Raw genomic sequence first — 19161 nt, 5'->3', positions numbered from 1 at the left:
GAATCACTACCCTTCTCACACGTGGAAAACTTTAATATACAGAAAATTATCAAAACATATGTTTGCTAGAAATCATGGGAAAGAAAACCAAAGTTGGAAAGCAAAGAAAAGATAAATTTTACCATCTTGCAAAGGAGACAGGTATGTATTTGACGTTTGTGAATTGTAGGTTTACGACAGTTTTGAAGAAACACGTTGAAATCGTTCTTTTAACTTCTGATCTTCTTGGTCGCGATCACCTCGAATACAGATTTTGTAATTTTGCAGCCTAGTTCCTTTTTCTCTGTTTTCTGTAACAGTGTTATTAAACCATTGATGCTAATACTTTCTATAAACGCTGTTTTTAGGTTACCGCTCTCGTTCAGCTTTCAAACTGATCCAGTTGAACAGAAAATTTGGCTTCTTGCAGTCGTCACGATGCCTCATAGACCTCTGCGCGGCTCCCGGAGGCTGGTAATAATTTTGAAAACAGAAAGAAGTGATTTGTTGCCAAATATTTCATAGCTGATAATTGTGTCTATTTTTTCACTCATGGGTTACTGTAGTTTGGTAGAATGTAAGTTGTTTAGCCCTTAATACTGTAGGTACAAGTCAATTGGCCCCTAGCTGGTTAGCCCCCTACCAGAAGAGGATCGGACTATCCCCTATGTACGCTTAAAGAACGAGAATTAGACAGTGCTTTCAACTTCCGGTTGGGGGCTAAACAGTTAGCAGCTACCAGTAATCGACTTAGGGGCTTAATGACCAAATACCTTTTGATAGGAAATTGAGATTCTAAATCAGCTGACAACTGATGACCTAATCAAGTTTGATCATGTGTTCTTATGGCACCTGTTGGGTCAGTCAACACTTTTGGCCCAATTGTTCATTGACATATCGGCAGATACTTGATCAACATGTCTACCAGCACTTGGCCGATTTGTCAATAGTCACTCGGTCAAGTGTCGGCCACCACTATCAATTGACACTTGGTATGCTGGTTGGCAATTGGCCGACAGCTTGTCCACTGGGTTACAATCATCCGTCAGCGGCATCATGGTTAACTGTCATACTGTTGTTAACTATGAGCCAATATAACAGCAGTTTTCAAAAATCAGCTCTAGAGGAAGTTGCTGTGAGTCTTCCTTATTGATCTCTATGGATTGCTGCACCAGCATCAACATGTACCTTAAATAATGCCATGAAATACAATGTCAGTCTTCCAGGTTGCTCTTCAGGTAGCTGTGACCAGGATGTTCTAGCTAGCCCAACAGTTATTTTAACTACCCCCTTCTCTCACCCCCTCCTCCCCCTTCCCCCCCCCCCCAAAAAAAAAATTAATAAATAAATAAAGAAGCCTAAGCTGTGTATTACGCTGTGATAAAAGACGACGGGCATTTGAGAACATGAGGGAAATGTAGAAAACACAAGCTGCAGACGAGTGTTTTCTACATTTCTCAAGTGTTCTTAAATGTCCAGAGTGTTTTATCACAGTGTAATACATGGCTTAGGCTTCTTCATTTGCTTTGTGATATAGAGGTAATGTGGTGAAAAACAATAAAACACGCTTTTTCTATGTTTTATACTCTGATAAAACATGGGTTTTTGACTAATTAGAGTGCGCGCAGGGTCCTATCTATATTATAAAAGTTTATAATAACTTAATCTGTACTTCTAGAATTTTCTCAAATTCAACCTAAAAATATTTTCCTCCTCATGAACAAGTGAAGGATGAGATCCATAAGCCTGATTTGCCCAGGACTATTAGATGTGACTTCTTTTGCACCCTGAATGTACATGTAGAGAATACTTCTTGATTTTATTGTTTACCTAACTATATTCTTGTTGTTTGTGCTGTCAATCGATTAAGGCTTCAAGTCGCATCAAAGTTTATGCCAATCTCAAGTATAATTGTTGGTGAGTAACTGGTGGTATGATATTCTTTATTAGTATAAATCTACTCTAGTGTTCTATCACAAATGCCATTCTCTGATTGGCTATGCTATTCACTATCTATTCTGTGATAGATAGTGAGTAGCATAGCAGTGTGCCCTTGATAACAAAATGACGGCCGTTTCTTGGTGTTTTTGAAGTGTCTGTGAAGAGGATTTAGATAAAGGTTTGAACAACTAGTAGATTTATACTAAAACAATTAGATTATTCGCTCTTGATTTCTATCGCACGATAGTTGACGAGGGCACAGCCCTCGTCAACTATCACACGATAGAAATCGAGAGCGAATGATCTAAATTATTGTGTCAAATATTTTTTCAAATATCCCTTAAATGTTTCACTTCTTGTTCTGATTGTGACTGTTTTATTCCAGGTGTTGACTTGGTTTCTATTAAGCCCATTCATAATGTTATAACAATGCAGGAGGATATAACCACAGACAGGTGCAGACAGGTAAACGTTTTAAAGGAAATTATGAGCATATAATACCTTGGTTTCATGGGTGACATTAGGCCACTAGGGACCTTAAGGTTACAGTATACCTTCAGGGGTGTCTCGCGCGCAAGCGATGTAGCGCGTGCAGTTTAAGCTGTAGATAACTAAACCCCTATATCAAATTAAAGCTTATGGAGCTGGCTATCAAACTATACCAACAATTTTGAAAGAAAATGAATTGTCGAATTTTTCACGACCACTAAATGCGAGCGCCCGAATCACCTTTCGAAAGCTACAAGTCAAAGCGAATTTCGTTTTTCGCCAATTTAATTTTTTCCTCGGTTTCAGGGCCCAAAGCGCTTAAAAAACGTGTCTGCGTTTTGGCATATTCGATTGCAGTAAAAAGTTACAGAACATTTTCAAAATAGGATTAAAAAAATGTGGAGTGGTCGTACAAAAATCGCTCTCGAAGAAAAAGTATTTCAAAATTAACAATTCCCAGACACGCTTTTGTAGTTTATATGTTAAACTAGCCACTGTCCAAATTTAAGAGCAATTGAACAAATTTCCTTTGAGTTATAACTCTTTAAAGTGTCTGCTTCAAGTGAAAAAATTTATTCGAGAAAACAGCGCTAAAAAATATTTTCTGCTTTGCGAACAAACTCCGCCCACAAACGCCTTCAACTGGCTTCTCAGGTAACTAAGCCAATCAGTGCAGGGAAAGTTTACTACCGTTAACCTCCTGGTGAAATTTACGCGCGAATCTCTAAAAAAACTCTTGTGTTTCGCAATGTGCTCAAGGAACCGAAGGCAGAGAGATAATTTTTCTGTAGCTCGGTATTTCTTGAAGCTGGTCTGGCAAAATGGGGAAGACTAAAAAGGATACGAACACTAGAGTGGCTGAGCAAAGGAAACAAACAAAAGACAGCGCGGAGAGCTACTGTGTGTGAGCAACTGTGCATGGATAATATTTCAAATGGTCTCAATGAGTCCGACGATTCGTCGATATCGGACTCATCAGAAGAGTCTCTGTCAGCATCCCTGTTATTGCTGTCAAGTTCTGAAATTTTTACAGAACCTTTCTTTTCTCTCACCACGAATATTTGCCCGCCTTATACGATGACTATAGCTTCATCTGCTTGGCGAACTTTCGCTTCTTCACTCATTGATGTATTTGCATTCGTTCTTCGCTGTTTTCGCTTTTTCGAACCGGTCCATGGTTTAAACGTGGTCTATGTTTACTTATAACTTAATAGAGACACGCCTAATATAAAAAATGCTGGGTAGTCAGAACAACAATGCTGATCAACTGAGTAGTCAATTCGTGACATCCATATAGGTAATTCCCGCGAAAATCGTCTCGGTTGATTGCATACGCGCCATAGGACTGTCAATCAAGAGGTAAACTTTTACTTCCGGTGAAAACGTAAAACCGCCATTTCTTCGCCAATATTTAGCCTTTTTCAAAAAAATTTTTCAGAAATTAGAGATTATTCTTCGACCTCTATTTTGACCCAAAAATCCAAATTTGAAGAAAATTGCCGACCCGAAGGTATACTGTAACCTTAAGCAAAGAGGATGGTGATTCTGAAGACCATGCCTCATCAAAAATGAATTTATATTTTACCAGCAAAATTTGCAAGGTTCAAGATCTGTTCAGTACACCAATGGCTCTAAAAATGTGTTCAGGCTAAATATGCAATGAGAGCATTCAATTTTAAAATAATGAAAATACAAAAAATTAGCTGTTGTCTTTTGCGTCCCTCAGGCTATGCAAAACTTGATCATTTCACGTTGTTTTACAGAGAATGGCAAAGAAATGTACATGTACAAAGATCTGTACCACACACGCACAGCCATTGTTCTGCTCATTAAAACCTTTTGTTTGGTGACATTTTTGTTGCCATGGTTGTCATGATTTGCTTCAGCTTCCTACCAAAAAGCATAATACTCAATTTTACAGGCAATCCATTTGACCATGTACTCAGTACTGTGTGCTAACCATACCTATAATTATACATGTGCCCCTCCCATGGAAGGTTTATTGGTTTACCCCCCTTTTAGTCTTATACATTGTCTAGTGAACCCCTGGCCCTTCATTTGGTAGGTATAGTCATTTCCTGGTATTCCTACACAATATCACTACTTGGTCTTTCTGTGTAGATGTTGCTGCGCTCAATCTGTGCTGTCAAGAACAAGGACAACTTTTCTCTCAGTCTAAGAAAGTCCACTATGCTGTTCCATATTTGTTAATTAACTTGTATATCAGACTACCGGTAGTGGATAGAGCAGTTTTCATTTGAGTGTTGTAAAGTATTTGGTTTTGCATCAATTATGCTACATGATTGGCTAAAAAGCTCATGACACTTTTTCATCTAATCAGAAGTAAAACCAAAACCAATCATAACTTGTTTGCATATGTCTTCCCGCACTCTGCGTCAGCTATGTGTAATTACTTCAAGTCTTGATTCGTTCATCGTATTGTCTGTGAACTGGCTATTGTGACGTCTGCAGCGACTGGCAAATTCCAAAACGAGACAATACAAAACGAGCTCTAGGTGTGTCGCGACAAACTAGTGGGTGGGACTACTTTACAGGTGGTCTTCAAGGGTGGACAAGTAAACCACGGAAAACCAAAGTTGACGGTTATCGGCGATTTATTGCATCAACATAAACGATCATAAGCTGAAATAACAATATGTAATGAATTTCTATCAATTTAGCGGAAAAGTTACGTAACAAATAGTCAAAACTTACACGAGACAAACTAACGATTTGGAATCGATAACATAACGAAATTGAATAACAATACATCAAAAAATAGCCAGCGTAAATACTACGCTAAGATACTAAATAAGATTCGATCACAGAAGTACACAACAAAAGGAACTAATTAACAGCTCAATGCTTTCGAGCCTAAAAGGTGGGCGTTCACTCTAGTAACGTTCAGAACACTTTTTAATTTAGACGATTATAAATCAATTAACATTGTACAATGTTCCTTTGTATTCCTTTGCCCGTGACTATAAAAAAAATGTAACCTAATCAAAATGACAAAGGTACTCACATATCGGTCCCGCTTGAGCCAAGGGTTAGGAAATCAAAAAAACATCAAAAGTTCAAGGTTGACAAGACCAGGCGAGATGGAAAGAAAAACTACTTCAAAGGGACGCTAACTCAGCTTTTATATGCGCGTGGTGACGCCTAAAGGTCCGATTACAAAACCAGTAAAAAAGAAGTAAACATTGTAACTACGTTCGCAACTAAGATAAAAAGACAATTATTAACTAATCAAAATTGACCTTTGTCTAGTGTCCTTAACAGCTATAGTTTACAACTATGTTGGTTTTGGTATTGCAACACTCAATTGAAAGCAACTCTGTACAGTGTTATACAAATAATAGACTTTGCAATATGTGCTGATTTCTTTTTTACTTCCTGGTTAATTCATTGTTCAGCTGATAAGCAAAGAGCTCCATACATGGAAAGCGGACTGTGTTTTGAATGACGGAGCTCCAAATGTTGGCTCAGCTTGGATACAAGATGCTTTTACCCAAGGTAATCGTGCTTTCATCCAAGTCAAGTGTAACATTGCAAGATTTGATGATTTAATACATTATGGCAGCTTAATAAATAGTTGTTGCTTACACAAAGTGCTTTTTTGTTTCCTTTATTAGCTCAACTTACCCTTAGCGCTCTGAAGTTAGCTTGTGATTTTTTACAAGAAGGCGGATGGTTTATAACCAAGGTATATGTACAGATGTACAGTTGTTAAGTGGTAGGGACGTTTTTGGTATAAGGTCTTTGATGTAGACAATTTCTGAACGTACAAAATTGTCTGCCCTGAATGCCACCACATTAATCCCATGCAACTTGTTTGCTTGTACTAATCTTTTCTTTTTTTTTTTTTTTTGTAATTCTTTAATGGGTCGAGTCCGGGTTTCATTTAAGGTATTTAACACCCCTAAATTTTGTCAAAAATGTGGCCATATCAGGTCAGTGACAGGAGATCAGGGCAGTAGCTTGACAAGACTTGTGATTGGCTTATTGTGAATTTGGATTCAGCACGGTGGCCTCGTGGTTAGTGTGCTCGACTCTGGGTTGAGTGGTCTGGTTTCAAGCCCTGGCCAGGGACAATGTGTTGTCTTTTTGAGCAAGACACTTAACTCTCATGGCACCTCTCTCCACCCAGGGGTACAATGCAAATGGGTACCAACAAATTTAATGCTGGGGGTAACCTTGTGATGGATTAGCATCCCATCCAAGGGGTAGAAATATTCCTAGTCATTTCATGCTACAGAGATAACACAAACCGAGATAAACTCTGGCCTGATGGGTCACTTGGCTCATATGCAGACTTAATCTTATGCCCTTTATAAAATTACCGTAATATTAGTTAGAATTCTGATTCTTTTTTTTTCTAGGTGTTCAGATCAAAAGATTATCAGCCATTGTTATGGGTCTTCCAACAACTTTTTAAGAAGGTTCATTCTACAAAGCCCCAGGCCTCAAGATCAGAGTCAGCTGAGATTTTTGTTGTATGTCAGGTGTGTGATCGAAGCAACATGCAGTTAAAGAGCGTACATAGACTTAAAATCTTCTGGGCAGCATTTCTTCTTCATTAACATAAACGCAAGCAGTCTTAATGAGCAAAATTCCCGTGGGATGGGAGAGGAGAAGGCTTAGCCTCCCCTCTAAGAAGAGTAACCGTAACTTACTCCTCATTGTTGTTATTTAGTAGGATAAGTCCAGTTCTGGTCTTGGTCACACAATGCTAAGAGAGTGTAGTGTTGTTTGTGGAACAGAAAGATGGCCAGAAGTAAGCCTTTAAACAATAAGCACTAGAGGTACATGTATATACTAGCTGTACACTCATGAATGACAGGCCTAACTTGCATTTGTTTTGTTTTCTCTCCCAAGGGTTACGTAGCGCCAGCTAAGATTGACCCCAAACTTCTGGACCCAAGACACATCTTTAAAGAAGTTGAGCCTGAAGAGAAGAAGAAAATAAGTATTCTTCAAGTAGAGGTATAAAGAGAAAGACGCAGTAATGTAAAACTGTCAAACAGTGAAGTTAAACTACTCACGCTTCCGTCTGTTCATCTGTGTGTCGTTCTGTGTAATATGTAACTGTCTGACTGTCCTTTTAGTGCTCCAGCCATCAGTCTGTGCTAGTTTTGCAGTGTGCACTGTGCTAGCTTGATGTTATTATTTAATGCTCAAGTGAGAAAGAGAATTTAACATGGAAGCATTTTAAACAAAGCTTGAGTGCACAATATATGTGTCTCTCTGCCACATCATGTAAATCAGAGTTTGCAATGATCTAAAGCAATTGCTTTAGAGAGAAAGATTGATATTGAAAAATTCAGGGGTGGATCCAGGAGTTTTCTATGGACAGGGTGCACCACTTAAGGAGTGGTGTAGCTGACTGGTGAGGTAAACAAATTTTAAAAGCAAATACGAAGAAGGCTTCATCTCGGGGGGGGGGGGGGGGGTTGCACCCCCTTCACCCTCTCTCTAGATCTGTCCCTGAATTAATAAATTCATTTGACAAACCCCTCCCTCAGAGGGGATTTTGTTTAAACCCCCCCCCCCCCTAAAAAAATGACTCTAGAAATTCCAGTGTGGCTGATATTTTCCTGTAGAAATTTTGGCTTTTAAGTCCTGCTCCCCCTGGGAATTTCTAGTAATCCTCCTTTGGGTGGGTAGGAATATTTTTTGGAACCATAAATTATCATAGACCACATACCAGGCATATTAAGTAGGTTCTTGACTATGCATTATGTTTACTTGTGTGTTTTGTTTGTTTATCAGAAACAGAAAAAGCGTGCTGAAGGATATGAAGAAGGCAACTACACTCTGTTTCGATCAGCCAAAGTGTCTGACTTTCTGCAAACAGAACATCCTCTAGATATCTTAAGTGTGGTGAATGAGGTTTGTTTGATGTTTAATGTTGCCTTAGCCTAATGCCGAGAAAAAACATTGTGAAATGATTACAAACAGGAATTAATTACAGTTATTAGTATTATATTTATAATAAGGGTTACCGGTACTCTTAGTTTTCTCTCTCTCTGGTGGAAGGAGCTGTTCTGACACTTAAGATATAGAATAAACAAGGCAAGGTTGATGTTAGTAACTGTGTATATGTAAACTTTTCACACAAAAAATACATTGTAGAATTACAAAAATTAAATTGGAATCATGTTGTACCTGTAGGTTGCCAAAGATGGTCTTTTAGAATATTTTAATTAGAACTATTTCTTTGTCTTTTCTTAATACAGATTGTTTTTGATGATGAAAAATATGGAAAACATGTCCTGACCACAGAGGAGATTAAAGAAGCCTGCAAAGATGTTAAAGTTCTGGGAAAGTCAGACATAAAGTAAGGTTTACAAAACAACATTAGAATCATACAAAGTGTGTGGTTTGGATTGAATTTGTCGGGTTGCCATGGATCAGCAAATGATCAGGGAAAAAAAGACTTCTTCAAGGTCAGGGAAAAGTCAGGGAATTTTATTTTGAGTCAGGAAAACTTGATATTTTGAAGAAAAGTCTGGGAAAATTTAATACCATTGAAGGCTGGAAGAAACATTTTGGGACACTGTGATCTCAACAATATTTTTGTGATCTCAACAATATCATGGGAGTTTGGAAAATAACATGTACTGAAATTTTGGAAACTACGAGTCTTGTACTTACGACATTAGTGTGTGTTTACCCTCTCAACACACACATAACTCTTCTCCTAAATACCATGTATATAATTTGAGAAGAGTAAGGCAAAAAAAAGTTGCTTTTAATCATCTTCTTTTTTGTTGTTAATAATGCAAGGTGTATAACGTCATGTGTTTCACCTGTGTGTCCTCAATCACTGACCCTTCATATTAATCCTTTTGATTCAAAAAGGCCCCCAAAGAGAGCTACATGTGTGTACAGTAGTTTACCTTTTGTTATCATTTTAAAATGCAGGAGTCTTTTGAGCTGGCACAAGGTATTAAGGAAAGAGTTCTATGGAGAAAATCCTAAAAGCTCAAGGTTTGTAAGCTGTAAACAACATATATGATACTTGAATGGTAACTACAATGCTCACCAAAATACCTTATGTGGAATAAAGGAGACCTAATTTGATTTGGCCTGTCCCCCTACCTACAGCCCCCCATTTTGGTTGGCCAAAATGATGAAGTGTCTTAAGACCTATGACACGCTAAACCTTTGCACCCCTCTGCGTCACATACACCTGAGGTGTACTGGTATTTGTCTTTGTCTAACAATTATGATAAGAAGTATTAATACTTTTTCCATTGATCAAAATTTAAGTAAGAAAATGAACAAAAATAAGGTAACATGATGTTTCGATGACATCTTATCGTCATTGTCAAATGAATTAAAATTAACAATAACAGCAAGGCATATTTATAGAAATTAGGATGTGAGGAAACAAATAATTAGCAAAGATGACATGAAAGCATTCAGGTAAAAAGTTTCGTGCAAATGGTATTTGTGTGTTCAGTTTCGGTCTGCTGTTCTTACCTAATCCAAAGCATTTCAAAGATCAAACATTCGAGTTTGCCACAGCATTTCTCTATGACTTTAAAGTTCTCAATTAAGTCACTGGGTGTTAAGCCATGCTTGTCCCTGAAATGTTTTCTTATCACAGAATGCTTATGTTCTTCTACATGTACGCACTGATGGAGGTGGCAGCAAGTGAACCCAAGCAAATTTGTATGGCACAAATCACATGTGAATTCATATACTACACTCATGGGAGGCTTTTCTTCTGTGACTCTTGGATGATCAAAATTCCCAAGAGTATTTACTCTCAAAATGAGCTGATTCTAATGCCACATGGTGATTTGACTAGTGAGTTATGGATGATCTAGTGACTCACTTTATAAAATTAGATTGCATGACCCTGCTGACCATTTTACTTTACGCTTTGTTCCCTGACAGGAACCAAGAGGATGAACAGAACACTTTAACAGAGACTGAAGAGGTCAGCTGATTACTAGGACTATAACATTAACTTAACATTTCGATTATTCACAATTATGACCATTCAATTCAATTCACAAATCTTTGACATCAGATTTGAATTTTTGGTTTGATTAAAAAATAGCCTTCACTAGATCTAGACCATATTTTCCCAACTTGATATAAAAGATGCTTTGTCTCCAGACTTTCAGCAGTTGATTAATAAATTGAGTTACCTATTGTGTTTTGATGGAGGAGCCAAAAGTTATTTTACCTATGCCATTTTATTGATGCCTTGTGACATAGAACTTCCCTTCTACCCCTGCCCCTGAAGATATCCAATTACAACAAAGCACATGCTCAAATCATGTTCAGTAGGTGTTGTTCTTGTTTCTCACACCAGCAGAAATTCTACTAGTATACTAATGCAAATGCTGTAATCTGATTGGCTGAGCCATTGCACACTATCAGCCATTAGTGTACAGTGGCTGGAGGTCGTCTACGAAATAGTGACATTTTTTTTCGTTTTTCCAAAGTTTTGGAGCAAAAGTTTGATGCAAATGGATAATAATATTAATTTTCTGAAAAGACTAAACGAAGGACATTTACGGTTTCTTGACTTTAAAAAAAGTTGAAATTATTGAAAAACAAATGATGCGTGCGTGTACACAACTTCAATTTTAAAAGACAATTCAATCCAAGCGATCTTTTTAAGGTGCAAAGTTTAATAATACATGGAGAAATAATTGGAAACCGATTTCTATGAGGTGATAGTTGATTTGACCTTTGGCTTCATCAACTATCACCTCATAGAAATCTCGAGCTTATAATCTAATTGTTAATTAGAGATTCATTATTATTACTTGATTCTGTATTCACTGTGAAGTACAAACTGCTCTCTGGGAAAAAGACATTTCTAAAGTATAACCAGAGCTGTGCTCTAGAAGCGTCTGGCTGCCACAGGCAACTAACTTCTGCTTTGGGTGACTGAAAAAACTTACTTTTTTCATATAAGCTTAAATGCTGGGCATCAAGGACTTCATGGTTAGGAACCTTTGGGATTCTTGTAATTTGTCTTAGACCACAGTCTTGATATCAATTGTCTAATATGAACAACTCCCATTTTAGGAAACTCTTCAAAAGACAATTGAAGGCTTAAGAGAAGAAGAAAATGCTCTTATTAAAAGGTAGAGACAAAATATTGATTAGAATAATACTTGGGGAGGCAAAGTGACCCCGGGGGTCTCCCATATGGAGAGGACAAGGATGTTTGTCGTACCTTTTAGGGGTTTAAAACGTGGTTTGGTTCCTCTTAAGGTGTTCAGCCTCAAATGCCCACAGCAGGAGCTTTTGCAGCACCTTTTAGTGGTGTTGAGCCAAAAAAAAAAAATTTGACAGGAATTGGTACCTCTTAGGGGTGAAAAACATTTCAAGCCACACCCACAAAACAGGATCGTGGTACCTCTGAGGGGCTCTTTTCAAAATTTCCAACGAGCACCCCCATTCTTTTTATATGGGAGTCCCCCCTTCGGAAAGTGACCTGGTACAACTGACAACTGTAGGCCCTTGCACGCCTGCAGGCCTATGGCCCTCCCTCTCGTTTCTATAAAGTAAGAGAATTCCTACTCCCCCCAGGATGGGATGCTAGTCCACTGAAGAGTCACTCTCAGCATTTAATTTACCTGTTCTTATTTATATTCTTTTAAATTCAACTTGGTCAAGACGGGCACCATGAAATCAAGATGCATTGTCCAAGAACAGTACACAATGTCCCTGACAGCACTTGACCCTGGATCACTCGTCATATGTCTAGCTGGTTAACAGGCTCTAAACTGGGTTGTAAGGTGCTGGCCAAGAGTAAATGGCCTACCATGCTCGGCTCACTAGGCTCACTGGGAGCCTGTTCACAAGCTGCTACCAGTGAAAACTAGCCTACATGGCCAGCATTCAAGGGGAGGGAGAGGGGGAAATTAGAAGTGCGAAGCGCGATGGGTTGGAAGAGATGGTTCCTGTCCTTTCCCCTTGATTGTGCTTCACGCCTGTAGTTTCCCCCTCTCCCTCCCCTTTGACCGTCAACCAGGCAGGCTAACTGAAAACCTGTACATCCTCTGCAATATTCATTCAGTTCTGGGATCATCTTGAAGAGACACCAAAGCATATGGTCCCAATATAACGGAATAACATTTTCTGTCTGTAGACAAAAGAGGAAAGTGCAGCAACAGAGGCAAAAACTACAGGAGAAAATGAGATTGAAAATGATCCTACCAGGAGACACAAAGGACATGGAAACTGACATGGAGATTTTTTCTCTTGCGAACATCAAGAGTAAACAGGTAGCATTTTGGAATCATCATGTAAAAATTCACTTGACTTAACTTCATGGAACAACTAGTAAAAAAGGGTTATAGTCAGACTCTTCAAACAAAAAGACCCCAGCGGTCTGTTACAGAAATTTTCAAGTTCTGCAAACATTGTAACGAACTGAATTTTCCAAATCGGATGAATTTAACAAACCAAGGTTGCGGTGTAGCATGCCTTTTGGGGATTTTCTTTCTTTTATTTCTCCCTAACTTACAATGAACATTAGAGAGAGATTCTTTCTTGTACTACATCGAAAAACTGTTCGAAAAATAATAACTGCATGTAAAATTGTAGCCTTGATTCACGGCGAACGACTGGGCATGAATTAGATGATACACGCGTTTTCTTGTGCTCGGCAAAATTATCACATGTGAAGCTTGAAACGTGAAGTCAACGAATCCTGCAATCTGATTGGTTCTTAGTGTGATTCGGATTTTCCTTTCTCTGACAACGGTCAGACTCTTCAAACAAAAAGACCCCAGCGGTCTGTTACTCGCGCATGATGTTTGTGTATTGAAAAGGTCACTGATGATAGAAGTAGTTTGAGAGAGGAAAAAATACATAAGTTAGTTACCGGCTACGGTCAGTACGTATAGTGAAAAACTTGGACCTCGGGCTTGAAAGATTTTCACTCTACGGACCTCCCAACCGGCAAATAACATACATTTATTGAGGATTTCCTGAACCTTTTCATTTCAGCATCTTGACAAAGTAGATGAAGTGGATACAAATGATGTGGAATTTGAAGATGAGAAAGAAAGCGAGGATGAAGAGGAAATAGAATCAGCGTCAGATGATGAAGATTTTGGTGATGATGTGAGTGAGAATTGTTCTGAAAAGGATGATGAACCGTTGGAATTTAACGAAAATGTTGAAGGAGTGGAGTCAAACAGCGAAAAGCAGCAGAGGTTAGTGATTTTTTTCTCTTCTCGTTTCTTTCAAATAAGTCCTACCGCTTGCTATTGTTGCTGTTTATCAGCCGTTTGAGCTTAGCGAGTGAAGAGTGCCACATGGGGTAGAATCCATCCCACACAGCCGGAGCCTATCCCGGTTTGATTCCTTGGCATAAAGCAGCTGGGAACTATGCTATTTGTCTAAAGGAGGTGTTAGTCAAATGACAGCTCCCCCTTGTGATGTCATCGTTTTCGAAAAGCGCCATTTTCGTGACGGATTGAGCCTGGTTCTCGTATGCCGCCGATATACATGTACCTGGGACATACCCGCCTGCTCGGCCTGGGAATCCGTTACGGCATATGTGAACATTTATCGCCGAATCATGATATATCCCCAGGCATTGACCGCCGGCTTGTCTGCGATAGACTACGAGTAGTACTTCTCGTAGTCTATGCCTGCGAAGTTAAGCTGATTTCAACTTGAGCATCATCATCTGCGGACGCAACGTACTCCAGTGAGACGATTCGATCCATATCTACAGGTAAAATGGTTGAAAATTGCACAATTCGATTTGCATTTCGAGCAAATTTGAATACGTCGGCGATCCATCGTAGATGCTCCGGAGACCCACTGGGACAGATCGGCGAACGCTGTCAGTTGCAACCGGCGACTACGTCACAGGTAGGTCGGCGGGATATGAGAACCAAGCTTTAGTGTGGACGGTAGCTCTAACCGTAGAAATAAGGCTACGTTTTGAAATTTCTCCGGCGTAGTCTGGACGCTACCTAAGTTCTCCTCAAGCAACAGGAGTCGCGCCCTGAGCACTCCGTACACTGTAACAGACTAACTATAGTGTAAATGATTTCAACACTGATATGAATTGCCGTTTAATTCTAACAGGAGAGATAAAAACCCGCTCTTGGTCGACTTAGAACCTGAAGTTCCTCTCACGGCGAAAGCAAATATGTGGTTTGAAAAGGTATGTGGTCTTAGATCATCACTGTTTTCTCAGGCTACATGTGTGTTACATGAGTTAATTGTGTTGGTTTGTATAAACTACTGACATCTCTCGTCGCTTTGGTAGGATGTGTTTAAGGGTTTAGAGGACGAGGCTGATGAAGACCTGGAGATATCTCAGATGGTGGAAGAGTACACAAATCAGGGAGGAACTATTCTAGGTGAATTAATCCGTACTGTAGGTAATTTAATTTGGGTGCTGCAAAAAAATGCCGCACATAGCTTTGGTTTCTTTCAGTCGTCTTCTTTCGAGTAGTAAGTATGGGAGGAAAGACGAAGGTACCACTCACTATATTGAAATACAAAGCTAGGCTCTGCATTTTCAAATCTTCAAACTAGCCCTTACATTTTTCCCAATCCTGTAATTTGGCTTATAATCCCGGTTGGGGAGGGGGGGGGGGGGGTTGGGGGGATGGTATTCTGTAGTGTTTTGGGTGGAGTGTGCTGCTAGGACTATTTAACCCTTGTTCGTATCCAGACCACGTTCAACTGCTTTCTGCAACCCTACTGTAGACTAGAAATAATTTCTATTGTCATTTTAACGTCCCATTTGCTGCGTGCACTGCTGCGTGTGATATTCATGTTCATTGTCAAGTTATTGTTTATTGTCAAGTCAAGTCAGATCTGTTACTCTTTACCCTGTACTCTTCGCTATTCGCTCTTCGCTCTTGATTTGTTGTATTTGTTTATTACAGAAAAGAATTCAGAAGCAAATGCGACTTATCAGCAACAGGGAATTAAGCGAGGAGCGGAGAAAACAAATAAACAAGATAAAAAGGCTCGTTGGAATGACGATGAAGAGGAAAGTGGCGGTGAAGGAAGCGATAGCGCCGACAGTGAGGAAGAAATTACACCAAACAAAACGAAACAACAGAACATTGATGAGAAAAAAGGCAGTTCCAAAGAAAATGAATTCGAGGTTGTCCCAGTGGAAGATAATAGTAAGTTTAACGGACCTTTCCGTCTTTGCTTTTTTTTTCACGGCTAGGCCAATGATACTGATTAAAATCGTTTTCTAGAAACCTGTCACACATTTACCTATCTACATCTACATTTTTAAGTCGGCAAAAAAACTATCTTAAGTTATCACGCCAACTGTAAAACTTGAAAATAAATCATAGATAATAATAATGAAATAATTACAGAAATACTCCGAAAATTAATAAGAATTAAATGTGTAAACTGATAAAACAGCAGGGTAATACATTCTAAGAACAGGTTGAGGTGAACCTGACGTGAAAATTCTTGTTTTTCTTGACAGGCGAATATTTGAGGAAGCTTACTCCTGAAACTCTAGCACTGGGACACAAGATGGCTTTTTCACGAAAAAATAAACGGGACTTAATTGATGCTGGATATCATAGGTGAATCGCGAACACGAATTCCGTATTTATTCGGAAGATCGGTTAAACTTAACGATCGTTACGAAGACGACCCGAATATGTCCGAATATCTTGAAAAGGGTTACTATAGTTCATAGGAAATCATTTAGTCTTCTAGTTGTTCCTGTTTTCTTAGTATTCTGCAAGGCTTTATTTTTCAAACGGTGGAAAACCCGGGGGGGGGGGGGACTCCCATATGAAAAGGACCGGGATGCTCGTCGGAAATCTTGAAAAAAAAAAAAAAACCTCAGAATTACCAAGATCCTGTTTTGTGGGAGTGGCTTGAAATTTTTTCCACAGCTTAGAGGTACCAATTCTAAGACAACACATTATCTCCTGTCATATCTTTTGGGCTCGATACCCTTAAAGGTACTGCAAAAGATCCCATTGTGGACCTTTTGAAGCTAAGCACTCTAAGAGGTACCAAAACCGACTTTTTAACACCTAAAAAGGTACGACGAACACCTCCGTTGTTTTTATATGGAGCCTCCCACCCCCCCACCCCCGGTGGATAGCGTTGTCCACCGGATAAACCACCATCCAGTGGATAGCATAAGAGCGTTGTTTAAACAACCGGTACCTGACTGTCATTCATCTTTGCCAGGTCGGTCAGGAAAATACACAACCCGATGGAGATTCCATTATCATAAGCCTTCCTTTTCCCTGTAAACGTCAACGAGTGCTGCACTGGCTTGTTACGAACATTTTCTCTCTGAGGATTGTCCATTTCACGGATATCGAACAACGTCGATTCCAGGCTCTCTCCTAAAAAACGACAAGGAAGGCAAAGGAGAGAGAGACTGGGATCGAGGTTGGAATTTGAGTTACGAGTTATGAATTGTAATTATTTTGTTATAATTGCGAATTTCTCTCCAGGATGTAATGATATTGGTACTTTCCTCTCAGATGGGCGTTTAACGATGAAAGTCTCCCGGCTTGGTTTGTGGAAGATGAATCGAAACATTATCAGCGACAGTTACCAGTTTCCAAAGAGGTTGTGGCTGATTACAAAGCAAGAATGAAAGAAATCAACGCTAGGCCGGTCAAAAAGATCGCAGAGGCCAAGGCCAGAAAGAAAAGAAAGGTAAAAATCCCGTGTCGCCTGTGTCAAAAGTCCCAGTTGGTTTCCCGCCATAATGTCCCGTGTCAGTCACAGATTCCAGTTTTTTCCCGCCATAATGTCCCTTGTCAGTCACAGATTCCAGTTTCTTCCCGCCATGATGTCCCTTGCCAGTCACAGACTCCAGTTCATTCCCCGTGACCGTCACAGGTTTCAGTTGTTGCTTCCAGTTTCTCAGCGATGATTTTCTTATTTCTTATTACTTACATGATTGATTTGATTTTGAGATTACTCTCCTCTGTTCTGTTATTAAACTTTTAGGTCGAAGCAATGATTTTAACTGCAATACGAATGCTGAAATACTAAAATACGAATTGAAATACGAATGCTAGGCTTTTAGAGTCTTCACTTACGCTACGGTTGGTTTTGTTTTGTTTTTTGTTTTTCCTTTTTCTTCTTCGTCTTTTTTTTTCAGGAAATGAAACGACTGGAAAGAGCTCGTAAAAAGGCGGAGGCTATTTGCGATACCGTTGATGTCTCCGAGAAAGAAAAAATGAATCAGATTAAAAGGTAGCAAAATGAATGCATACACACTGGGCAACTGTACATGTTCTACACCGGGACTGTACCGTGCATTTGACGCCCTTTTTACAGGTATTGCTGTTGCAATTTGGTGATTCTCTTTCTGTCTTTGTAGTTTGTACCAGAAAGCCGCTCTTAAAGGGAAACCTAAAGAAGTCAAGTACGTTGTCGCAAAGAAAAGGCAAGGTGCGTTACATTTTGTTGGTCTTAATATGGATTACCCTGCAGCTTGAAGACTTTTATTTCAGTCCTCCTTTGATTTAATTCCCCATTTTTTTTTTCTTTCTGTGAAACATTTACACCATCAGCCTGCACCGTGGACTGAAAAAAAATCTGAGAACACTATGGGAAACGGAAAGTCTTGCTAGAAAGAAAGCTTTCATTAACATCTATCCATCATCTAATATCCAACCAGCGCGAGTGGAATAACTGTTTCATTAAAAACGCCGCCAAAATATAGAAAACTAAAATAAAATTTAAAACAACACCCAAAAGATCACGCGTACGCTTGCCATATTTGTAGAGCCTGGTATAATTGCTCATATGCCATGATGGCTAAACCAATGAAAACTCTTGAATTTCATAATTCAGCGATCCAGTTTTTAATAATTTGCCTTTCGTGGCGTTCCCGCGCTTTTCACGGGTTGCAGGTTTTCCCGCGCTTTTCACCAATCTCGTGTTGTTGTTTTAACATTGTTGCGTTATATACAGCAAACGTGAGTAGCTGTTTAAAAACATCCTTGTTTTCCTCGTTTACGAGAGCATTTCGAAGCTTTATGCGCTATGTAAGAGAAATATGTTTGAAACGTTTCTTTTTCAGCTGCCAAACGTATGAAGAGACCCGCTGGTGTGAAAGGTCCTTATAAAATCGTTGACCAGCGAATGAAGAAAGACTTAAGAAGCCAGCGAGCAAATGAGAAAAGAAACAAAAAGAGTGGAAAGAGAAGGAGATGACATTTACCACAGAAGTTTATTTATTTCGTTATTTTAGTACCTTTTGAAAATTGTCCCAACTCAAAGGACACAGTCGTGAGCATTCCTAAGAAACGCCTAAGGGAAGAAACAGATCTCTTGATTAATCAGTACTCGGTGTGACAAAGGAGATTGCATTGTAGTTCGAACTGCCCTTTCAAACGTCAGATTTGACATCTCTGGAAAGCAAGACTTGTTAACAAGTGGATGGACCAATTCTAGACTCATTTCTGTCTTTTATAGAGCGATGAATACGGCTTAATTACAAGATTGTTATGGTCTAGCCTTGAAAAATCGATATCAGGTGGTGCGTTTGCAAGACAAATGAGGTTCCGCAAACGGAATATTGTAAAATTCTGATAATTAAAGCCTTCTGCCTCCCTCTGTCACAAAATCTGACACAAGATTCTGCTTTTAGTAAGCCCTCTCTCTCCCAAACCTCTGGGGTGTAACTCTTACAGAGAGATATAGCTTACCATTGTAAGCCCATATAAAGGAGAGTTTTCTGTGATTTATTCCAACATGCTTAGAGAGGTCACTTGTGTTCTGTATATA

At 39.2% G+C, this 19161-nt stretch overlaps 1 protein-coding gene across 1 annotated transcript; it reads left to right on the top strand.

Annotated features, from left to right (window-relative positions):
* The first annotated feature begins 1 nt into the window (after position 1).
* Positions 2-19127, top strand: LOC110051793 (pre-rRNA 2'-O-ribose RNA methyltransferase FTSJ3-like). Its single transcript, XM_089278922.1, has 23 exons — positions 2-141; positions 348-453; positions 1850-1896; positions 2306-2385; positions 5826-5925; positions 6045-6115; positions 6792-6914; positions 7288-7395; positions 8182-8301; positions 8649-8749; positions 9337-9402; positions 10318-10360; positions 11467-11525; positions 12536-12671; positions 13399-13607; positions 14494-14572; positions 14678-14771; positions 15306-15551; positions 15872-15974; positions 16899-17076; positions 17528-17622; positions 17750-17820; positions 18455-19127. The coding sequence occupies exons 1-23, from the start codon at positions 75-77 to the stop codon at positions 18586-18588; spliced, it is 2436 nt and encodes an 811-aa protein (XP_089135048.1). The 5' UTR covers positions 2-74; the 3' UTR covers positions 18589-19127.
* Positions 19128-19161: the final 34 nt, after the last annotated feature.

The sequence above is a fragment of the Orbicella faveolata genome, unplaced genomic scaffold (genome assembly GCF_042242905.1).
Source record: "Orbicella faveolata isolate gen_17 unplaced genomic scaffold, um_ofav_v1 contig_47, whole genome shotgun sequence".
Lineage (NCBI taxonomy): Eukaryota > Metazoa > Cnidaria > Anthozoa > Scleractinia > Merulinidae > Orbicella > Orbicella faveolata.
This window is presented reverse-complemented; position numbering and strand designations above follow the sequence as displayed.

Bases quoted from the DNA above. Each gene is read 5' to 3' on its own strand.
- LOC110051793 (XM_089278922.1), top strand. From the start codon at position 75: ATGGGAAAGAAAACCAAAGTTGGAAAGCAAAGAAAAGATAAATTTTAC. The intron at 8,302-8,648 runs GTTTGTTTGATG...TTCTTAATACAG, and splicing joins TCTTAAGTGTGGTGAATGAG to ATTGTTTTTGATGATGAAAA. The intron at 14,772-15,305 runs GTGAATTAATCC...TGTTTATTACAG, and splicing joins TCAGGGAGGAACTATTCTAG to AAAAGAATTCAGAAGCAAAT.